Source organism: Agelaius tricolor, unplaced genomic scaffold, assembly GCF_023055355.1.
Source record: "Agelaius tricolor isolate 1412-34295 unplaced genomic scaffold, bAgeTri1.0.p SCAF_11, whole genome shotgun sequence".
NCBI lineage: Eukaryota > Metazoa > Chordata > Aves > Passeriformes > Icteridae > Agelaius > Agelaius tricolor.
The window spans coordinates 25,616,633-25,640,869 of NW_027269271.1; the positions used below are offsets into that span (position 1 = coordinate 25,616,633).

The 24,237-nt window shown below is 44.6% G+C and overlaps 1 protein-coding gene across 3 annotated transcripts in view; it reads right to left on the bottom strand.

The window, feature by feature from the left end:
* Window positions 1-6,149: 6,149 nt before the first annotated feature.
* LRP8 (LDL receptor related protein 8) overlaps window positions 6,150-24,237 on the bottom strand; it is a 171,179-nt gene continuing 153,091 nt past the window's right edge. For 2 of the 3 annotated variants that reach the window (XM_071436757.1, XM_071436759.1), the window contains 14 exons: window positions 23,451-23,573; window positions 22,988-23,110; window positions 20,397-20,516; window positions 20,142-20,267; window positions 19,284-19,455; window positions 16,738-16,965; window positions 16,102-16,220; window positions 14,543-14,682; window positions 13,234-13,375; window positions 12,635-12,787; window positions 11,648-11,878; window positions 9,729-9,797; window positions 9,323-9,495; window positions 6,150-8,414 (listed from right to left, as the gene is read on the bottom strand). In XM_071436757.1, the coding sequence (XP_071292858.1) occupies window positions 8,376-8,414; window positions 9,323-9,495; window positions 9,729-9,797; window positions 11,648-11,878; window positions 12,635-12,787; window positions 13,234-13,375; window positions 14,543-14,682; window positions 16,102-16,220; window positions 16,738-16,965; window positions 19,284-19,455; window positions 20,142-20,267; window positions 20,397-20,516; window positions 22,988-23,110; window positions 23,451-23,573 (1,958 nt within the window). In that variant the 3' untranslated portion in view covers window positions 6,150-8,375. The remainder of the gene's footprint in view (window positions 8,415-9,322; window positions 9,496-9,728; window positions 9,798-11,647; window positions 11,879-12,634; window positions 12,788-13,233; window positions 13,376-14,542; window positions 14,683-16,101; window positions 16,221-16,737; window positions 16,966-19,283; window positions 19,456-20,141; window positions 20,268-20,396; window positions 20,517-22,987; window positions 23,111-23,450; window positions 23,574-24,237) is intronic. The other variant, XM_071436758.1, reaches the window with a different exon arrangement.

Sequence of the window (24,237 nt, forward strand, 5' to 3'; positions counted from 1 at the left end):
CCTGATAAGCAATTTAGGTTCATATAGATTTATTTCAGGTTTTGTTCACTATTCAGGAGCTTGAAGAGATACCCACTCAAGTGTTTTTTGTAGGGAAGTGAATTGCATTCTGTCTCAAAATGAATGTCAGTAGAAGGCAGTGACTGAGTTTTTTGCATAGAGGAAGAAAGAAAAATTAAAATATTTAAAAATATGGAGGTCTGGTGAGAAATTTATTGTGTGACTCTTCGGCTAAGGAAATAATATTTTCTGTACAGCCAGCTCATCACTGACTTGTTTGCCTTTCTTCAGTTCTACTCCAGCAGTCTTTGAGATGGCCAGAGAAGAGCTAAAAAAAAAAATACTTCAATGTGCTCATCAAATGAGAGATGTTAAGCCAAATGAGTGTCAGTGGGGAAAGGCTTAATTTTAGGGTAGTGATAGAAAAGAAAGTAATCACCTTTGTCTTCCTGTGTTGTCACAGCACTGTAAAGAAGGGGCTGGTGGAGTTGCCTTTTTATCAGAAATTACCATGCAGTTCTTTGCTCCTCTTGTTGAATGTGTGAATGCCAGCACAGTAATTACATGTGAACACAATTCTCAAACTGCCAAATATTTTTGCTTTATACTCAGTGCTGGTACTAATGATCAGGTGCCAAAGGCTGACATGAATTAATGTCTGAAAAGTTATCCTCTGTATTTTTTCTTTATAGTTGTTCTGTTTCTTGTCAGCAGCACCTGTGTGCATGCACTTGGAGGTTAAAATGCCTCCTTAGGTGATTATCAAATCTTCTGAATAAGTCTCAGCTGGGGCCATCACCCTCCCACAGTTCCATCCCAGCTTCCCTTGCTCTCAGATCATTCCCATTTCATGTTCCTTCCTTATCAGTTCATCTCACCCTCTCTGGAAGCAAACCTCACACTTTGATCAGCATTTACTTTTTAAAAATGTTGGTGGAGAAGAGGAGATTCTAGAGGCCTACTGCCTGCAGAGGTGGGGTAAGGAGGCAAAACTGATATTGCATAAGACCAGTGTCACCCAGCAAAGTTACTTCTTGGTTTGGAAAATATGGATTCCCTGTAGCCCCAGAAAACAAGAAGTGCTCTCTAGAGTCTCAAAAATGCAGTAGTTAATACTTCATGAATATAATTTCACATCTTGTTGGAGATTCATTGGGTCTGATGACATAAATATTCTGATAGCACTGTGTTGATTTTTCTCAAATGAGGGAATGGTAATCAAAATAATGTATGGCTGTGGACTCCTGATCTGCAGGAGCACCTGAAGGTTATTCTTCTTTGGCCTTGTTCTTGTTATGAAGGTGGGGTGTGCTCTAAAAGGGAGACATGAAATCAAAGCTCACCGTGTTCTGGAGCCCTTGTAGCACTAATAGCTATTGGCACTACAAATTATGTTGTCTTCATCAGGATTTTTGCCTTGAAGTGACTCATTTATGTTAAAAGGCTGCTGTCTACCTGCTCATTAGGAGGTGCTGCTCCAGTACTTAGGATTAACTTGAACCCTTTGCAGCCTGCCTGTGTTGGTCACCCAGATGGCACACGGGTCCCTGAGGGAAGAGGGAGAGAATTCTGCATGACATTAATATATAAATACAAATGCTGATTTGTGTTTGTGTTTTGGCCAAGGTGTGAGCAGGTGTTGAAGTTGTGCTGTTTGTGCTCCCCCCAGAAAGCTCCACTTTGCTCCCCTGGCCCCTGCCTGCCCCATGCAGTTCTGGGGGGTGGATTTGCCAAGTGCCCACCTGCTCTGGAAGGTGAGAACTCCCAAGAGGAAGCTGTTTCCATGTCTCCATAGAAACCACTGGATTATTGGGCCAGGTAGCAGAGATCTGCACACAGCCATTGGTGTTACCTGCAGTGCTCTGCTGGGCAGTCTCATTTGAAGCCTGGTCAGTGCAGAGCTGCTCTGTGTGGTCACTGCAGGGACAGTGGCTGAGTGACAGGGACTTTGTAAGCACAGTCCTGTGCACAAGACTCACTACATTAATTACAGCTAATTTAGTGGGTTTGTCCATTGTTCTTTGGGTTGGCCAGGGTCATCTGCAGGGTCTGAAGCAGTGTGGGAGTGGTAAAACGCCAGCTGCTTTGAAAAGGGTACATTTTGACTAAATTGGAGAAGTATTTCAGGTGCACATGGAGGAGCTGGGTTTCACTTTCCTGAAAAGCAAGGCAACACCTGGCTTGGCTCAGCAGGGGAGCTTCAGCTCCTGTTCAGCTGGGTTTTCCTGAGCAGTTTGTCCCATATATCCTGTTGCTATGGGAAACCATAACTGTAGCTAATTCCTGGCATAGTGTAGCTGAAAGTCCAGAGTAATGTGTTACAAACAACACATCATCATCATATGGTCCTGTCACAGCTTCTCAATTCATTTATCTAGGTCTGCAGATGGCCCATGTCTTTGGTTGTGTGTAAATCAGGCTTGGGGTGCATCCCTATCTGTGCATATTTGTATTACTTAGAGTCTATTCTAGGCCAGTGATCATACTTGGAATATCATATGTTCCTAGTTTAATAATTTTGGTGCCATATTCATGGAATCATAGAAAGGTTTGGGTTAGAAAGGACCTTTAAGGTCATCCAGTTCCAACCTCCTGCCATGGGCAGGGATGTCTTCCACTAGAGCAGGATATTCCAGCTTGGCCTTGAAAACTTCCAGGGATGGAGAAGCTGCAACCTCTGTATGCAGCAAATATTGTAGCTCTGTGATCTTCTGTAAACTGATAACATGAATGAAGAAAACACCAAAATGTTCTGTATTTGGTGGTTGTGCATGTCACTTGTAATGATTAAAGCATCACTGCTTATTTATATCCTGAGCAGAGCCATAGCCAAGGCAAGGGAACAACTGTAACTGTAATCCTTGGGGATTGTGAGCCAAGCCCTTGTTTTTGTCTCTTAGTCTATAGGAGAGAAACTAGGTTTTTATGATTAGAGTCTGTATGGATAGTTCTAAATCACCTTTAAAAAAAGAAAAAAGGAAGACACAAGGAGAGATGTAATTTGGAGAGTTCATGCTTCACCATGCTGGGATGGAGCTCGTGTCAACTGAACTCCAAAAGGGCAAAAAAGGGTTTTAATTTGGCTTTTCCTGCAAAGACCTCTGTAGCCAGAGATTCTCTTAACCTCACCTGTTCCTCTACAGGCTGCCAGCCACTGATGTGATTGAGAGAGTTTTTATTATTAACTTCATGACTTTTTATTGCCACTGATGCCTTTAGTATCAAAGAAATATGAAGTCAGTTCATGAGGTAAGGCTTTTGAATGTGATACCCATTTCAGATATTGCTAAAAATAATGTCAATTTCCATTAATTTTGAGTCAGCTTTTCATGGCAGGAAGTCTAGAAGTCAGCTTTAGCCTTTGTAAGAAAATTTCTGTCAATGAAGCTTAGACCTAAATATTACCTTCCAAGTATTGTTTATCTTCTAAGCATCATTTCAAGGTCCTCTCTTTGCTTAGAACTTATTTAGGTCTGTGCCTTATTAGTAAAATATGTAGATTCAGGGATTTGTCTTGAATGTTTGGTTGTAAGGCTTTCCATAATCTTTTATGTGTAATGGCTTGAATTAAAGTAATGTATGTGCTTTTAGCTGAGCTCTAGTGGAGAAATGTATGCATGAAAATAAATTACTGTAGGGGGAATTAATTAATTCCTTGATTGGCAGACTCAGCAGATAAAGTCCTGAATAGGGTAATGTGGAATGTCTTTGCTTTTGGCCTCATTTGTACCTGGCCAAGAACTTCAGGTAAAACTTCTCCACTTCTTCTTTGTAGCCTTGAGGCAAGGGCTGAAGAACTGAACTGATGTGAAGACAAAATTATCAGTCCAGCCTTGTGCAATCCTGTGTGCATCATCCTTGGAGCCAGGCAGGGGCCTATCAAACTATCAGGAGATTTGCTGGTTTCACTGCCAAAACTTCAGCTCCCTGCTCAGGCACTGCCTTATCACCACTGCCAAGATTACAGTGATTTCCTTGATAGTGTGGGGAACTTAGCAGGCAGCTGTGCCTAATCCCATAAGGAAAGGTTCCCCCACTGAGGTACATGGAGAGATTTGAATGCTGCAAATAATTTGCAAAAGGAGTTATCATGTTTTAAAGCATGTTTATTCTTACTCTGCTTGCTGATGCAGATGCAGATACAGGTTAGCATTACTGCCCTCCTGGAAAAGCTAAGAACTCAGCCTGGACTGGTGCTTGTTGGCTTCTTCTGGAAGCTGGGATGAGAAATGCACATTCAGCACCCTGAGGCACACAGGCCATCTTCTGGGGACACTCTGGGAGTTGATCTATTATGAAGCTGATGCTTTGTGTCAGTCTCTGCTGCTGTGTTAGCAAAAGCCACAAGTTCATCTTTAAGTGTATAAAATTGGACCCTGAGCTTTGTGTCTTGGCTGGGGAGTCGGTGCTCAAAGCCATGCAAGTAAAGCAAGAGGGCTCAGTTCATTCCTTTGGCCAGGCTCATTTCATCTGTCTGAGAAGAGCCAGGCTGGTCTCTGTAGAAGTGAGCCCCCCCATTTTTCTCTTGTGGGGTTGGTGGGTTTGCCCTGCCTGGATGCCATTTGCCCAGCAAAAGCCTTCTGTCACTCCCATTCTCAGGAGGGGACAGCAGAGGAAATGGTGCATTTAGGAGACAGGTGGAACTGGCAGCACTCTGTAAATGCCTGCACTGGAGCAGTGACAGAGCTCACAGCTGGGGCCTATGGCTGCAGGCTTCAAGGCAAGGATGGTCATTAGGAAGACTTAAAAGTGTTTCCCAAAGTTAAAGGGCTGGTTTGGTGGAGAACAAACAGTGTAAGGAAATGAGCACACACATTCCTGCAGAAGGTAGGAAGGTGACTGAGTTCCATGTGTTACATAAACACTGAGGGACAGAGAGGAGTCCCCATAGTCCACAGAGCATCTGAATGGGAGTTGGTGTGGATCAGCTCAGACTGTACAGTTACTATGTGTAAGAACTGAAACAAAAAATGTAATTTTATTGCTAATACAGCAGAAATAATTTAAAAAGGGAGTTGTTTTGGGAGGTTTAATGCCCAGGTAGGTTTAAGACTCTCTTCTGAGGCTCTTTCAATTTCCTTTTGTGCTGTTCTTGCTGTTTAGGCCTGGAGAGAATTTTGTTGTTGTTTCACTTTTTCTATTTGTTGCCATATTACTTTTCTAAAATACTTAACTGAAAGGGAAGAATGTTTTGAAGTAAGAAAAAGCCCATTTTCAGTTAGATAGAAAACTAAACCACTGATATTTACCAGTATATCAGTCCATATTAGTTTGGTAATAACTCTTTGTGCTTGAAAAGTTTTACCTGCTTGGCTGCTTCCTTTGGGACTAAGAATTGACTGCAAGAGAATTTCAATAAAGGCACTGCTTCCAAGGGCTTTGAACATGCAGTGGGGAAAGGTTGTGGAGTGTTGTATTGTATTGTATTATCCAGGATTTCATTTTTTCAGGAGACAGGGGAGAGAGAGCAAGCTAACAGTGTGTTTAGTTCTGAGTCACTTATGTGTCCAGCCAAAATTATTGTTCTACTTCCAGGACATGAACATTTTTCCAGCTTTATTGGAGGGACTGTTTGTATGTTTAAAAGAAAAGAAGTTGAGCCTGCCTCTTGAGATGCTGAGAACAGCAGTATTTCTGTCATTTTTCCAAGATGGCAGAAGTGTGGCTCTGAGGAGTTCTGCAGCTTGTGTAGGTGTTTTAACCAAAAGCTCCAAGAAGAAACTGAGTCATTTGCAATTAGTAGTTGGAATAGTCCAGCATGTAATAGTTCAGGTGAAAAACTGCACCAGTTGTGTTGTGGGCACTGCTCAGTTCTGGGACATTTTCTCACTCTGGGCAAGGCCTGGTGTACTTGTACCACAGAGATTTTACTCAGTTACATCAGTGAGCCAAGGAAATGAAGCTGGTGCTGTTTGCCATGTGATTTGCAGATGACCAGAACCAATGTGGCAGGAAAAGAGACTTCAGAACCAAGTGCTGTGTTGTGGAACATGAACTGTCCCCAGTGCTGCTGCTGGACACTGCAGCTGGACAGCTGCATTACACAGCACTGCTCCCAAATCCCACTCTGGATTTGGGCAGTTGAGAGTTAGGGAAAACTCAGACCAAAATATGATACAGTCCCATTTCAGACACCATGAAGTAATCAGTTCAGTAATCCCAGATAAAAAATTTAATCTTTCTATAGAAACAGTGCACTGTTTTACAAACGTGTTCATTTGGTTTCCAGTACAGCAAGTGTTACACAGAGCCCCCCCGCCCCTCCCTGGGCCTTTTGTCTGCAAGGTAAGAACTGAAACACAAAAGGCACCAAGCAAGAACTTACTCTAACAGAACTTCAGTATGACAAGACAGAGCAGAAATGATTACAATGTTAAATATCACCCTACCAATCTGAAGCATTATTTAAAATAATTAACTTCTTAAAAAACAAATTTGGTGTTTGACTTCTCAGTAGTTATAAATCTGTAAAGGTTGAAATCAGCACTGCACATTGAGTTCATTTACAATGGTTTGAAAAAACCTGTAGCCTTTTACACGAGGTTTGTACAGGTTTGTTTGTGTGTTCTTAAAAAAGTATCAAAACTGTAGAACTTTCATATATATTTACATTCGTCTGTTAGTTACAGTGTTATCACATACAGCCTTTCTCAGCTTTTTTCATCATGCACACAGTGCATGGATTTATAGAAAGAGAGCTTCATACCTTAAAACAATAATGGGATATCTCACTCATATTGTCACTGCCTTAAAATCTAAAATTTGGAATAGAAGGATGCTTGATTACTTCTGTATTGTCTATGCAGGCCATGAGGCATTTGAGAGTATGTATTATGTCTGTAATGCATACCAGGGCTTGAAACACTTTCTTTCTTCTCTTAGTCAAGAATCAGCTTCCAGCTCACATTACTCTGTAAATTTATTCTAAAAGAAAGAAAAAAAAAAGGAAAAAAACTCCAAACCTACTCAGCCTGAGTTTCTTGTACTCACTCAAATACAAAAGCTTGGACTGACATAAAAACATGAGGAAGATTTCTCTAGGATTTGGTACAGTTCAGGGAGGTACTCGTCCATTATGTAGTGGGAGGGAAGTGCATTCACTTCCCACAGAATACCCAGGAAATCTATAGAATGAGATGAGAAAAATCAAATGTTTTTCCTGCCAGGTGCAGGATGACCCAGCCAAAAGGCAGCTTGTTCCATGGGCAGGACTTGGGAAGAGTTCTGTGTGTGCCACGGTAGCTCCTAAAATTGGGTTTTTTATCAGGGTGAGCAGGGGACTGGGGCAAGGAGGGAAGGAAGTGACTTTTGTTATTGTGCTATTTTCCTGATGGACCAGGGAGAGTGCTCACTTGGGAGTGTGGAAATACATGGCTAAATCTTTGTTTCTGTTCATTCTGAGCTGATTTAAGAGATGCAAGATTCCCAGTGTGGAAAAGCATTTCAATTTACATTTAGAAACAAAGGAACAAAAGCCAAATCAGATTTGTACCAAGCTGTAAAAAAGCAACAATACAGCACAAAACCCCGGGTGCTGTAGGAGTTTCTCCTGACTGAAATGCTGCAGGCAGTAGCTCTCCAGTTTAATGCACTGCATGGATTCTTCATGGATAGACTGGAAAATGTACAAGCAGCCCTTAAGAACCAGGATGGAAATCAGGAGATGTTTGTTAGGAGTGCTTCACTGGTCAGCTATCTTGCACTACAGCTCGTTCTTACATAGTGTCTTTAGATTTCAAAGCAAACTTCTCAAACATCCTGTAAAAATTCAATTATTCCTAATTTTCATAAATGTAGGCTAGTAGTTTTAAAATATATGTATATATATTTATATATATGTATATATTTATATGCCTATATATCTATCTCATCCAGATAGATATATACACAGGTAATCTATGCACAGCAAGCCAAACATACAAAAAATAAATACTCTCACCCCTCTACTATATTTACAGAACAGATCTTATAATCCAGATTTTGTTAATAAATATTTCTAAACTGCCTGTACAGAATTTATTTTACTTATGTTGATGGATAGCCACAAAGCATATTCAACATATTTACAAAATATCTATAAATATAGTCTTAAAATAAAGCAATAGCTACTGAACCTTCAGCCTGGCTGGTTATGTACATTGAGTTAGTAGCTCAGCTGTTGCTTATTCACTATCACAAATGGGTAGTGCAACAAGTTAAAATGTGTATAAAAGATTATACATACAAAACTCTCACATCCTTTGGATGTTTGCAGTTCATTATAACTTTGTGGTTACCCTTCTGCAACATAAATAATGACCAAAAAGAAGAAGCAGGTTATGTGATCCAAAGCAGATTTGTTCAGTGTTCAGATGACTGGAGCAGCATCTTCATCCTCATGGCAACCCATCATCTTCTAAGCTCAGTGCTACACGCTGGGGAAAAAAGGGAAAAAACACTCTTGTGAACTGTGATACTGCTGCTAACTTGTATTTCTAGCTACAACTGCCATGGCTGTCCCTACTGTATTGGTCACAAGTCTATTCTAGATGGGGATCTTTTTCCCTCCCCAAATGAGGTCATTTGCTCAAGTGTTACTAAGAGGTGCTGGTAAGTTTCCTGTCCATGTATATTGGATAAAATTCCTTGTAAGGGATGGCACCTTCTCCAGTGTGATCTTGTGTGGGATCTTTAGATCCCAGAGACATTATCCACCCACCTGCCTGCCTGCAGGAGCTGTACTGCCTTCACTCATTTCTCTGGATCTTCCTGCTCTCTTCTGAAAATACAATGTACTTACACCTGCCAGTGCTCCTCTGCCCAGGGCTGCTGCTGTGAGGGAGGATCCTTTTCCTTAACTTCTTACAGAACCTCACTCACTTCTCCTTGAGAGGAGTGTGACTTTTCTTTATACTGTTACTATAGAGAAAATATTCTCCCTGGTATGTAGAGAAACTGAATTTTATCCTTAGGACAGTTTGGACACGTGGTAGCAGCCTAAGCACAGATAAAATGGAATCCAGTAGGGGGTGGGTAATCACCTGTCCCATCCTGGGGTAGCTCTTGAGGGAGCTTTACCTTTGTCAGATTGGTACCTTGATTAGGACAATTATTCTTCATTTGAACTGAGTATCTGATCCAGAGATACTGGATCAGATTGAGCAGTGAACATTCCAAGACAACTGCAGGGGCTGCCAGAAGTTTAAGCTTCTGCCTAATCAATGACACTAAAGAAGTTCTGGTTTTGTCATTGTGTGGCAAATAAATAACACCAATCCAAATTCTCTATTGGAACTCTCAAGAGCATTAATGTTCTCCAGCAGCCATCTCCTCAGGTACTTACTGCTGGGTACACGTGTCCAATTTGGGCAGTTCGCCCAATGTGGATTTCATCTTCATCTTCCTCTTCTGTTGTCTTCCTGTAAACTGGATTATCAAAGTTCATGCTTTTGGTGTTCTTCCGTTTCCAGTTTCTCCAGATGAGGTATCCCCCCATGCACAGCAAGCCAATGACCACTGAGGAGAGGGGACAGAAGGGGCTGTTAGGCAGGATGGATCTGCTGGCATGTTCCCATGTTGGCAGCCATCCTCAGAACATTTTCTCCCAGCTGGGCTACTGCTCCCCACTTCAGCAGTTCCTTCCCCACCCTATCAATGAAAACTGGAAAAGTGTATTTACTGTGGTAAATATAATATTTTGGTATTGCACTTTGGTGAACTCCTTCAAAGGTTAAATCCAATCTGCTTACCCACAGGAATGACAATCCCAATCACAGCTGCTGTCACAGTTGAACCGAAGCCTTCATCGTCATTTGCATCTGTAATTACAGAAGTTCTGATCATTTAACTCATTTGCTGCTTTTAAATAATGTTTTCTGTTAGTACCTGTGCTGTTCTGCCCCTCAGAAAGCTTTTGCAATTAAAGAATTTACAAAAAGTTTCCTAATAAAATGATTCAGGTGACACTGAGCCAGTGCACAGGGATCAGGGCTGAGCTGAGCTCCTTCTCCTGAGGAACGAGGTCCCTGCAGTGCTGCTGCCTCACCAGGGGACAGGGACAGCCCAGAGCTCCAGGCCACGGAAGGGACACACTCCAGGCTCCAAGGATGTCAAGAGAAGCTCTGACCAGAAATGGGTGACTGTGCTTGGGCCTCTGATTTTTCACGCACAAAAAAGGAGGCCAGTTTTTAAAACCTGACATTTAATTGAAATGCCATGCACGCATGAGGGGATGGTGAAGAGCATTCCTGAAAATCCACAACAGAACACTTTCTACTATTGACACAATGAATGACTTAGTGAGCTGTCAGAAAAAGAATGTAGTTCAAAGCCATCTACACAGCTTCTCTGTTTAATTTTTTCCTTTTTCATTTTTTATAGCTAAGGAGTTAGTGAACACATCTATCCCTCATTGCTGCAGCCTGCCCCAGTATGCAAGAGTGGTCCCAAAACTCAATACTGTACTTAGAAAAAGGCAATTACAGGAAAATATAATTAAAAAAAAATCAATATAACCCTTCAAGTTCTATACTTTAAAATGTTTGCTCTGAGCTGTCATAGGGTATCAGTAGAGAAAATCTACTTTTGCTAAAATATCAGGAGTTGCAAGAGGAGGAACTAACTGTACTTTTTCTTTTGATACACCAATTCATGCAACTTTTAAATACTTGCCTGTGGCAGGCTGTTCCATTGCATAGTTATTTACTTAATAAAAAACCACACTATTTCCAAAGTGGACAATAAAAGCACTTTGCTTCCAAGGCTTATTAAAAAGGTAATTAGTGCACTTGAAAGAAACTTGCACAAAGAGAACTGAACACATTTTAGCCATTGGACTGTGCTTTCCTCATGCAGCAGAGTTCTACAGCCAAGGGTGGTGTATTGCTGCTTTCCAGATGTAATGGAAACAGTGAAACAGTCAGGGGAAAACAGCATTTCACTGTTTTTAAATATACATGTCTGTTTGAGGTCTTGCAAAGCAAAATCTTCTCTCTGGACTAGAAATCTTTTTTTTTAATAGCAGTTCAGCTTTCTGCTTTGCCTTGGCAGCAGGACCTGGAGGGATTGCCTGTTAGCTCTGAGATTGAGGCTGGTGTTGCATTGAGGAGAGCCTATTAGTGCTCTCCACTGGGATGCTCTTCTGATAAATAATGCAAAACTTCAAACCTGTGTCATGATGAGGCCACATTAACATGCCAAGCACGGCCACACAAACCAGAGGCAGCTTGTCTTGGGCTGTAGTGAATCCACATGTCCAGCAGCACTAAAGATGCACAGGGGGAATTTCTCACCCAGAACTTGTGCCAGATCACATTAATAATTAAACAATTAAAATAGGTGAAGCACCTGCAGAATCATCCAATCTACTGTCTGCAGCACTGAAGCTGGGATGAGCCAGTACTGGGCACAAGGCAAGGGCTGATGTGAACTCTCAGGGCTGTTCATGTGCCTTGGATAAAATCTGATCTAAGTTCTTTGACATGCCAAGTGACTGGAATTAGAGCAGCCATCATAGCCCAGGTGCCTGCAGAGAGAGGAGCTGATGTCTCTGTGTGCACCAGGGTGTGCCTGCACCTGACCCCTCTGGAATTCAGGCATTGGGTCAGGTCCCTCACCAGTGCATGGGGAGTTGAGATACAGGAGAAGGAAAGGAATCTCATTCTCTTACAGTGCTGTGACAAATTGCTGTTTCCAGTGGTCATCTCAGAGTCTATCAGGATGGATGTGGTGGAAGGTAAATGAAGGCTTGGGGTGGTGATTGTAGCTTCTGGTACAGCTTTGGGGACAACTCCAGTGGTGTCATTGGCGCTGCCAGGTACAGCAGTGATGCTCGTGGTGCCGTCAGCACGGGACGCTGTGGTTGTGGAAACCACTACAGGACTTGCAGTGGTTGGAAGGTCTGAAAACCAAGAGTAACAATGAAATTTGGTTAAAGCAAGTACACCAAACATATCACAAATAGTGATATAAATCTAGAAAGGATTGTTATGTTTCATGAAGAGAAGCAGAAACTAAATTCCAGTTCTATTTCCCAGGCAGTCAAACTATTGACAGTGCTCTGCCTAAAGCTACAGAAATTATTTCCTGAAATCAAGCTTGATAAATTGATACTGATAAAAAAAGCAGTCTGTATTGAAGGTAGCTAAGAAGTTCACAAACTTGGGGGTTTTTGAAAACCTCCTCAGATTCTGAATTTGTACCACCAGGAACTCATTGCATGTTAGGAGAAATTACAGTGAAGCCACTTGTCTCTTCAGGATATATCAGCAACAACTGTGTCCTCTTCAGACCTGGTATCTATCTATAGATAGATATATAGATATCTAAATAGATATATAATGCATTGAATATATATATATGTATTACATAATCAATATATCAATATATGACTAATCCATTTTAATGGTTTATTGACTATTCACACTTCTAGTGCTGGCCCCTAGCCCTTTCCCCCCCCCTTCCTGCTGTATCTTTTTCTGGTTAAGTTTTCCAAAATAAGCAAGCTTTCAACAAGGACGCCACAGTGCTGCTGTGCTCAGAGGGCAGCAAGGAGTGGAATACAGAAGTTGGTGTTTGTGTTTTCACCACCAGGAAATATATTCACTCTAAGTGTGATTTTGTTGGGACAGTGAAATGGAGATGTGATTGTGTTTACCTTTGTAGCATTTTTTCATGTCGGGACCCAGCCACATATTGTCAGGACAGGCACATGTGTACTTGGGGGAATGGGGTGAGATCTGAGGTGCAGGAAGACACAAATAATCACAGCCTCCATTTGGCTGGGGGCTGAGCTCACAGGAATCTGGAGCTGTTCAATGGAAGAAAAGACAAGTCATTTTTCTAATAATTTATTTCCTGCCCTTGGCAAAGAAATATCAGATCCTCTGAAAAGACCTTCTCCCACTCCCTACCTCAATTTATCAGGTTGCTTAAGCATCTTTACAGTTTGTACAGTAGAGTGGAACCTTACAAAGTACTATAAAAACTTCCCAAATGCATAATGAATGGGAAGCATCACAGTGACAAGAGTAACTCACTGTTATCAAAGATGCTAATTAAACAGCCATTAGCAAATTGCAGATTCTTCAATAAATGCTGCTGCTGAATTAATTATGCAGGAACTTCAAACATTAGGCATTGATTTCCCATTATTACCTGTGCATTCTCTCTCATCAAGAACCATCAGGGAGCATTTCATTTGCCAGCTCAAACAAACCTGATTCAGGGCCATGACATCCTGAGGACAGCTCTTACCTTTGGGCTGCTTTAATTCATGGAACACCACGATGTCATGAGGGTTATTGAGGTTCTCTGCCAGAATGGAGATGTCCAAGCCATTGAGCCTGTTTGCACTGAAGATGGCCTCGTTCTCCAGGTCAGTCCAGAACACTCTGTCCTGCAGGGAATGCACACATTCCTGACCTGGCCTGCTCAAATCCTACTCGAGTTGGATTAAACTCCAGCAGTCACAAAGTCAGTGCACCATGTTCCTACCTTGGGGCACCTTCTGTTCACGCTACTTCTGGCTGCAGCTTTTTTCTGTTTTGGACAATGTTCAAAAGCCCAGCACTCCTACAAGTTTACCATGTGCTGTGTAATTTTGAGTAGCTCTGTGACTGAGGTGAGTGAGCAGAAATTTGGTAAGGTACAGACAAGTTGCATCTGTGTTGTTTCTGAACTGCTTTTTCTTTGTAAGCTGGGGTAGATCATGAGCAAAGGGCCACACTCTGTACTAGAAACATTTGTTACCTTGCTGATTTTTTCCTCCTTTTCTAAGGTAAGACCTGCATTAAACAGGTATCTCTGAAGAGGCCAGTGTCCAGAGCACCTATTTCTTTTATATTACTATTTTTTCATGGCATACAATGCCTGAAGATACAGAACTACTGGTGGAAGAGGTACCCAGGAATCACATTATTACCAAGCAGTTTAATTGCTTGGTCATCTGAGTGTGCTGCTGCCTCCTAAACCCATGTGTATTTCCTTAAGGAAAGCCACACTGCTGGACAACAAGGGCAGCTTAGCAGAAGCAAAAGTTGTCTGTTATTCTACACAGCCATTCATACCAGGAAGGATGGAGAGAGGTGAAATAACCCAAGAGATCCTTCCAAATGCTGCTGATGGGGCAACAATTTAATGCTTAATTAAAGACCAACAATGACCTGGAGAAACCTATGCCCAAAGTTAGATGCCCAGATATCACACACTTCACATAGGAGGAATAAGGGATTTAAGGATGAGGGTTTTCCTGAGCCAGAAACCAACTGGACCTTTCTCTGCTATGACTTAGCTACAGTGAGTGCCAAAGTTGAAGCCTTTGTTCCCCTGATCATCTAATGCACTGGTGCTGCATTAGGTAAAAGCATGAGATAACACTTTGCTCTTGATTAAGGGCTTTAAAAACCAATTTCCCTGCTGAACCCACACGAGGTTAATCGGTTTCTATAGCAGCAGCTGCCCTCACTGAGCTCTGTGCTGGGCAAAAGGCAGAACTTGTAATCAAGAAGAGCTCTGAGACCTCTTGCAAGCTCCAGTCTGTTCTGCATCCGCTTTCCACTCTTACCTCAAACACTGCCAAGCCAAAAGGATGGCTCAGATCATCCACAGAGGAGATCAGAACTTTTCTGTTGCTGCCATTGAAATCAATGCAGGACAGTGAATGCAATTTGGAATCTACCCAGTAGAGACGCTGATTCAGCAAATCTGGAAAGTAAAACACAATGAAGCAAAATTACACACAGCTCTGGCAACTCTTTTGCTCTTGCCCAGCATGTTTTTCCTGCTGGCAGCATGACTAATCTCTTTATTATTGGGACTCTTTTTTTTTAACACTAGTTCTGATTTTGAATCAGTGCCCAGATATGCTGGGATAAGACCCTATAAATAAGATTAAAAAGGAGGAACATTCTGCTCTGTGTGTGTGGGGAATGCCTGACTGACAGCCTTGTACAATGAGGTTCTTTTGTTACCAGGAGCAGCAGGGAAGCAGCAGTTTGGGCTTCCCAGAGTCTCTCCATCAGTGCCTGAGTGAGAAGCTTCATCCCTCCCAAGGTTGTTCAGGCCTTGGCTCCTTGCTGGAGAACAACTACTGAGATTCCAATGAAACACCTCTCTGAAGGAGCTGTGAGATTCACACATTCTGAGTGAAGAGGAGTCCTGGGGCAGGAGACCCTTCTTATGCTGCAGGCTGGGGGAATCTGCTGGTGGGGACAGTCCTACCACAACCAGTCAGGTCTGGGGAGGGTGCAGGTAAGAGTGGGAGGAAAGGATTCAATGTTATTTGGAATGCTAAGAACTGCATTCCTCTTTCTGGAGCAAATTCACTCATTTTGGATGGGATTCACTGAACAGAATGCAAGTGGATGAGAGCCAACAAAACCAATTATATAATTAAACAAGTCATTAATTAATTTCTTAATTACTAAATGATAACATTATTTGTTCACAGCAGTAGCAGTTCAGCAGTATGTAATGGCAGCAGCATTTCCTCCTCCATCCTTGCCACAGCCAGCATTTTTAAAGCCAAGCAGAGAACCCCACATCTGCATGGCGTTAAACACACACAGCTCCCACTGCAGAGCAGGATGCTCCCTGCTGCTCCATGAAACCTCCTTCCCACTCTGCTGCTTGGTGTGGCAGTGAGAACCACCACAGCCCTCTGCTGGGCTCCATTCACCCTGAGCAGCTGGGCCAGCAGGGAATGGTGGCAGGGAATGGACTCTGCAGGCCCTGCACCATTCATCAGTCCAGTGCAGGATCCTGACACTGCTCCTGAGACAGGCCAGGTACAGAGACATTTAACACCAAGGGTTCAAATGCTTTGCAGACTCCTAAAGGGTTGTCACAGCTCTGCATCCTTCCCCAAAATGTCCTTTTGCCTTAAGGCACAATGACAAGCACCTCAAGGCTCCTGCAGTATGAAGTTCTGACAACAGCAAGACTTCCTGTCTGTGCTACTGAGATAAGGGAACTCATGTTTGCGAGCAGCAGTGACTGACTGACCAGTTTAGGATTTGTGTGTGCAGGTGCCTTTGAGCATTTACAATTTTGTTTTCCCACTTAACACTAAAAGCAGGTTTCCCTCAGCCCCAGTGGGTGCTGCAGTCTGAGCTGGGCACTTACCCAGGGTGATGCCATTTGGCCACTCGATGTTGTCGGTGACCAGCACCCGCCGCCCCACGCCGTTCAGACCGGCCTTCTCGATCTTGGCTTTGTCTCCCCAGTCAGACCAGTACATGAACCTGACAGAGGCAGAGGCAAGAAAGCAATAAGCTGGACTCCACTTAAGAATCCTGCACTGCTCATTGCAGTAGGAGGTGCCCAAAAGTTCTCTCCTTATTACAGCAGTTAATTCCTCTGGTGGAACCACATGCAGTTCTCCCACTGGGTAATCTGCCACAGAAGTTGCACCAGAATGCAGCATCTCACCCCAGTAACTAAGCCCTGAAAACTCTCCTGCTGTGCCTGTTAGGTACCTGGCATTCACTCCTCCAAACAGCCCAAACACGATTCAGACAGACTTCATTTCCCAGCACAGCCTCTGTGCCGGGACCAGCTCAGGCGCACTGAACACATGAACTGGCCCTGAACTGACTTTAACAGCAGGACCTTGCCAAGGGCGAGTTAAAGCCTCTCCACAGTGCCATTGCAGGGTGCATCTTAAAGGGCATCTGAGTCCTGGTGGGATGAGAACCACCCCCAGGTATGTGACTGGAATGTGTCTGTTGGCAAAGGGGAGTTTGGGGTGTGCAGCCCTACCTCTGTGTGGGATCCACAGCGATGGCTCTGGGCTCGCTGAGGTCACTGTTGAAAAGTGTCCTCCTCTTGGTTCCATCTGCAGTGGCTACTGAGATGGTTTTGTTTCCAGAGTCTGTCCAGTAGATGTTCTTATGGACCCAGTCGATGGCCAGTCCCTCGGGGGAGTTGAGCTGGCTGTCGATGAGGATCACCTGCTCGGCCGTGTCGCTCGCTTTGTCAATGTAGGCGCTGCAGGGACAGGAGGTCACAGGGCTCCCACACGGCTCCCAGAGCTGGGCCCAGGGGCAGCGTGGCTGACACAGGAACCCTTATGGTGCTCCTGCAACCTTCTGCTTTCTCCTACAGCCTCTTATTTCCCCATTCCCATACGGCAGCATTTCCACAGTAGGGAATGTGCATTTCATCATTCTACCTGCTTCCTACTATTCAGGAAAACATTTGACTTCTGGCATGTTAACTTCAACAGCACTGATTTGTGGGATTTATGGACATGAAAAATATAATCTCCAGAGCTCTGCTGAACAGAGTTGAACTGAGCATGCAATAAATGTGCTTAAATGTACCGCAGAATTAGGAGCTGTGTAGCTAATTATGACTCATCAAAGGAATTCATGAAGCTGCATTAATTTGGCAAGTGATTTCACTAGATACAAACAAAATGTTCACTAAATATTAGTGGCAGCTTCAAAATCTTTCAAAATGATAATGAAAGGCAGCAGACTCCACATGGATGTTTCATAAATAACTGGAATGTTGCTCCTACAACCACACAGGCTGATTCTGCTCTCAGTATCAATTCTGCTGAGTGCACTGAAATTAGTTATTCTGAGTTTGCATCAGTGTTTGCAGAAGCTTAGTCTGGCTCTTAGATTAACTCAGTACATCTTAGAACAGTTATAAAGCAGAAGAAGTTTCTGCCCCTCACCCCAAATATTTGGAATTGTAAGAGGCTTCCTCTTCGCTGCCCATCCTGCCTTTGCTGATGGAATGAGAAGGTGAATTGCATGGGAGCTGAGTTCTCCAATATCAGGTTAGACCTTGGAACCGAAACATCTAAACTCAGGAATTCCTGACACTTTTACAGTCTGCAGTCAGGGCTGGAATGGCCATGCAGAGTCAGCCTGGATGACCAGCACATTGCTGCATCTTCCCTACAAGAATGGTTCTGGTTTGTCTCTGACCCAGCACCACAGGGATGGTACCTCAGGGCTCTATGAGCATCTGACAGTGCTCCCAAGATTCCTGTATTGCAGAGTGATGAGCACCCCGTGCTCTCAGTGCCCAGCTCCAAGGGTAATCCCTTGCCAGTGGAACAGTTGTGTTCCCTGCTTCCCATCTGTGCCTGCACAGGAGGGAAAGGCAAGAGGCTCCTGCAGCTTCCACAGTGGAAGGGCTCAAGTACCGGTGACTTTTCAATTCTCCCAGTAACTAAATATTGTAAAAGATCTGACACCCCAAAGGAGACATCACCTCAACAGGACAGGATCTGGAAAGGCAAGTGAGGTGACCATAATGAAAGACAGGATCTCTTGCCAGTAATTACCTCCTGTACCACAGTTTTCACCTTGCAATAGCCTCTCAACCACAGACTGCTTGTTCCCAGGGACTCCAGCATATTTGCAGTTGGAGAGCTGCAGGAGCAGTGTCTTGGATAATCTTCTGTGTATGAACTCAGCATTTGCCCACAGACCCAGTGAGTGCTGACAGCTTTCTTCTGAGCTATCTTCCCACTTTCAGAGCCCCACAGGCCCCTCAGGGTACCTGCCCAGCGCTGGTGGTCAATGCCCAGCACAGCCTGGGCAGATATCCCTGCAGGGCATGGGAGCTACCAGTGCCTGCAGAAACCCTGGTTCCCATGTGCTGACACCAGTCAGCCTGTGCCTGATCATTAGCTGAAATCCAGAGCAAACCACTGCAGAAGCTGCAATAGCTGTGCAAATCAGAATATACACAGGGGATTTTCAGCACATAAATGAAATGCTTTTTTGGCTAAGCTCCAGCACATAATAATTGTGATGGATGCCATAAAAACAGCTGAAGGAGGAGTGAGAATGAGAGTTACAGAATGTGTACTGTGGTCAGGTGCTGTGAATTTAAATCCAGTCTACCAGAGACTACAGTGGGCAGCAGCTTGTGTCTGTGTTGCTGCCTCCTTGCTCCCACCATTTGCCTGCTTTGTGCTTCCAGATGCCAGGTCCTTTGTGGCCTCCCATACAACACTCACAGCACAGCAGCAGCCTTGGCCCTGCTTTACAGTATCCATGGCTCAGGAAACAAGAGCCTACGTTTAACTGCTCGAGTGCAGCAGGATCTGGCATTGATGAAAAGTCACCCTGTATTATCAAAGAGATAACTGCACAAGCCTCTGATGTCTTTATCAATTCCCAAAAAAGATTACCAAGTCTGGGCCACAACAGGTTATCCTGTCAGGGCAGAAAAGCCTCAGGTGCCCTGCACCCTGCCCTGTTCTCTGGACTGCTTTAGGGGATACAGGTGGAATACAGCTTTGGCAAGGGACCAGCACACACATCCTCTCTTGCCCTTACCTGTAGATTTTTCGGTAGAACAAGTCACACCAATATATTCTGTTGGTTGACACCTCCACATCCAGTGCCACCACGTTCTTCAGCATGGGAATGATCCGGGAATAGTCCCTTTTCACCAGGTCTATTTTACGGACCTCGTGGCGATTGGTGAAGATCAGGTATGGGCTCTTGCCTACCACAGAAAATCAGCACATTTGTCACTTCAGCAGCTGTCCCAAGGGCTGGATTCAGCTTTCATTTCTCAAACAACAATGGAATTATCAGTCACTGATAGCTGTGTTTGTACCAAAGCTTTACACCACACTGGAAGCAAGAGGAAACTTGCTCCAGAGGCACAGCTGTCACAGGCAGGCACCCCTGTGGTCCCTGGACACACACTGGCACTTGGACAGCCTCTGGGGAATGGCCTCATCTTCAGTTCATTTCAGCACAAAATCCTGGGCCAGATTTTGGTGACTTACAGCTGGGAGGGGGGAGGGCTGGCTCAGATACCCTGTTTTAATCAGGATGTTTTCTTTCTTTCAATACTACTACCACAAAATGTTTTTGCTGCACTGTTTTCAATAACACCTGTCAAGAGACTTTCTTTTCTAGTTTCAGCTTCAAACAGCCAAGCAGTGACTGCAATCTTGCTCTGTACACTGTTAAAATATTCTGATCTGCATGATCAGTAGTTCTTGCCTAGAGACGCATCTGCTATTGCTGCAGCAGCTCTGTGCTGCTCACAGTGAAATGCCTTTGCTTGATTTGCCTGTTTCCTTTTGTTTCTGTTCCCCTGCCTCAGCCTGTGAGCATGTTTTCTTAGCGGAGCTGCGCTGTTGAGCAAGCAGAGTTTCCGTGCCTGTGGCGCTGTCTTACCTACAGCTTTGCAGTTCTTGGACAGGGTGTCCATCTCGTATCCTTCGTAGCACTCGCATTTGTAGTCGCCCTTGTAATTAATGCAGATCTGGCTACAAGCGTCTGGATTCTCACATTCATCTATGTCTGAAAGGAGTGTTTGAAACCCATCAATAACTTGAAATCAAACCATCTGTGATGGAGCAATGCTCAAGTGAATATAATCACGTCTCTCTATGGTGAAACACAAGGGACTGCTGTTTGCATGTCAATTACCTCCACACGTTTTTTTATCCAGAAGCTTGTACCCAGGCGGGCATTCGCACTCGTAACCAATCTTCAAGTCTTTGCATATGTGTGAGCAGCCACCGTTGTTCATCGAGCATTCATTAACACCTGCAGGGGATACACAGATCACCTATGACAAACGGGGGCTTTTACTTGTGAGATTGAGTAAAATTAAGAGATTTCCTCAGAAATTTTCCCATTTCTATCAGTTTTGGTACAGGCCCTATAGAGCACGAGTGCCTTCAGAGATAGGAAGCCTCCACTGTATCACTTTCTTGCTCTTTATTATTCCAAACCAGCGCTGGGGGATCATTTGGACTCAAAGCTGGTGGCTGCATGAATGGGGAGCCCTGGGGATACAGCGTATGTGAGTCTCTGCATCTCATCCCTTCAGAGAGCTGCTGCTTTGAGCTTTTCTGCCACATGTGAGAAACTTCCAAGGGACCTAAGGGCCCTCACCAGCATACTCCTCCTTCCCCACGTGCTGGTTCATGTTGACTTTTCTGAACAGTCTCTCTGAGCTTTAATAATTCATGCTGGGGGACTCTCATCTCCCAGGGGCCAGCTGTTTTGAAATACTCTACTATTTTCCCATCTAGCTCCAAGGAATGATGTATGTGAAAAATTCCAGAAAACACTGAAGTGCAGTCTGTCAGAGACACTCCATTAGCACTGAGATACAGTCCTCCCACAAACACGTCCCCCACAACAGTCTCTGCTGGCACCCCCAGTGTGCAATTTACAAAGCAGCAGCCCCCATCCTCTCGTGAGGCCTTTTCTAATCCAAGGCCACCTGCCTGATCCTGCTCTCAAGTGCTGAAATGAAAAACAGAATAAATGGATTCTTAAAAGTAGAACTGAATGAGAGGTTGGGAAAAGCTGGTCTCCTGTCAGAGAAAACATTTCTTCTTCTTGTAATTGACCTACAAAAGGTGAAGAGAAAGTTTGCTCCTTAAGGAAGGCTGCTGAACACAGCTGTGGGATTTCAGGGATAGTGGACTCACCAGAACAAGGAAAACTGATTTGCTCCAGTCTATAATGCAATTTAAAGGCAAATTTTTATTTATCTTTTACTTCTTGCTTCCTTGCACACTGCAGGTGAGCAGCACAGCAGAGCCAATAAACCATTGCTCTTGGAAGAAAATGGAAACAACCACAGCCCAATTAAGTCAGCAAGGCAGGGAAAATACCATGCCAGAAGGAATCCAACTCAGCTCTGGGATGCTTTCACCTTCCTAGCAGGGACATACAGAGATATCAACACATAATTAATGGAGCAAGTTTCCCTGACTAAAATAGCTAAGTGCTGTCCTGCCTTCTGCAGTGCTTTTCTGGGGGACTCTCAGAGGGCACTGCAGAGTTTAGCATGGCCAGACAGACACACTGAGCTGGGCAGTGTGTCCTGCACCTCTGCCTCCCGTGGGGATGACCTGTGTGTGGGTATCACAGTCACAGCAACCCACAGCACTGTGCCCTTCGAGAAACACCTTCCCCTGGGGGCTCTTCTCTGCTTCCCAACTCAGACAACCCCTCACTGCCAGCCCAGGGCTGCACAATCATGGCACCTTGACCACTGGGTTGAGCAGTGGTCTCCTCTGACAAACTGGGCTGCCAGCTTTGCTGGGAGACCTCCACAGACAGACACTGCAACACCCACTCAGAGAAACAGGGAGATGTGGATTAGTGGAAGAAAGCAAGGGCACACTGGAAGCATGAGGAAGGAGCATCTTCACTAGGCATGCACACATTCTTCCTTGTCTAAAACAGGGACAGACTGACAGTTCTTCCTGAACAGGAGTTACTTAAGGGGCAGCCACTGAGCTCCATGATGTCATGGAAGGAGATGCCTGTTGGAGACATCTCTGCACTGGGGAAAACAACAAATGTGTTTGAATGATGCTGCAAATTGGGGCTGGTGCCCACAAATTCTGGTGGGAAAGGCAAGAGAGGGCTGTCCTATGGAGAAGGGCACAGCTCTGTGCCCTCAGCTCTGTTCCCCTGGCTCCAGCAGCCCCGAGTGTCCTGGCATTCCCACAGCCCAGAGCTGGCAGGATGCTGCAGAGAGCAGCCTGCTGTCATTGCTGTCATTGCTGAGGGAAGCAGCAGCAACATGTACAACCCAGAAACGGCTGAAGTCTTCTCTCAGGGGTTGCTGCCACTCTACATGTTTTCACCTTCAAAGCATGTTCCCAATGCTATATTTTTATGGTGTTATCATCATCTTAGAATTCAAAGATAATTTAGGCAATGAGGCTAAATAAACTGGTGTGTGTTGTGGAGGACACCAGTATTTGGGGAGAGGGGGAATTCCTCATTCCTAGTCCCGTGCTCAGTTCATACATCCCTCCAAGAATAAAAATTGAGTGGAGAAGGGCACAGTTCAAAGTTACAGATGATCAGACTAAGCTACTAATTATATTCATATGAAGGGTGATGAGAGAATAAAGGCAAGGAAAGAGGAGCAGAGTGAGAAATAGCATTAGCAGCTACATGTGGTTACACTCAAAGCTGTGAGCAGCAGATGGAGAAGAGGGGAAGCAGTTACAACAGGAGCAACACGTAGAAGGCAAGTACTGTACCACATTCTTTCAGAGGCTCGTCAGACCAGTCCCTGCAGTCTCTATGTGAATCGCACACTTTGCCTCCGTCAATGCACTCTCCACTCTTACACTGAAACTTGCTGGGACTTTCACATGCTGACTCTGTCATGTTGGGCAAGAGAGGAAAGCATCTAAGTTAGATGAGGCTCGTGACAACAAACTGGCTGACATAAAGCTCAGGAGGGCATCATTAGCAGAAATGGGAAGGGATTAAGCAAATGAACATTGAGCCTAAGCCTCATGCAAAGAACTTTTCAAGTCATGCAGTCTGCCTGGTCAGCACAATCATCTCTCCCAAGCAATCCCACTGCAAAAATGGCTTAAAACTGTACAGAAAGCAGCTTGGCATGGCCCAGAGGAGCAGCACAGGCCTCTTCCCTTTCCAGAGGCCACCAGCCCTGGCAGATTTACCCCATGGAGTACGAGGAGCACCCGTACCCACCTTGGACACAGCCGGCCTCGTCGCTGTTGTCAGGACAGTCGTGTACCTTGTCACACTGCTTTGCTCCATGGATGCAGGTCCCATCACCACACTGAAATTCATCTGGCTGGCAGGTCACCAGAGCTTTAAGACAACACATTCCAGCATCAGGCACACAGAACTCAGTCATTTGTGTGGTACCCATCAGCCATGTCCCTCTGACACTGCTGGGGTTGCATCCTGCATCAGCAAATGTCAGAGCATCAGCTGATCCCACCAAAGCAACAGAGGCAGCAGCTGCCTCAGCCACTGTCCTCCTGTGCCTCTCTGCTGTCCTAGACCACCTTCTACATCCTTGGGAAAACAACATCAAAGCCCATTTGAGGACACCCAGGCAAAACAGACCCAGTGCTGGCAGTGAAGTTTCTCAGGTGACACAGAACAAAGCAAGCAGGCAGCAAAACTCCCAGCAGTGGGGCAGCTCTGGGGCTGCAGTCTGTGTGAGGCCAGGCTGCTTCCCAGCTGGGAGTGTACAGTGACCCTGGGTAGGCAAAGGCAACTACTCCTCAGCTCTCCTTCCTCAGAAAAATTGCATTTCAGATACATTTCAAAACATGTTTGGGCTAAGGCCCAAGCAAGAGTCTTGCAGTGACTCTGCCAAAGCAGTGTGGTCACAGCAGGGATGAAGGCAGCAATGAGACACAATCATCAGGTTACCAAATGCCCATGAGCCAACAGCCCACTGGAAGGCAGAAGAGCTCCACTGCACTGTGATGTTTCTTTCCAGCCCTAAACACCTCTACAATAT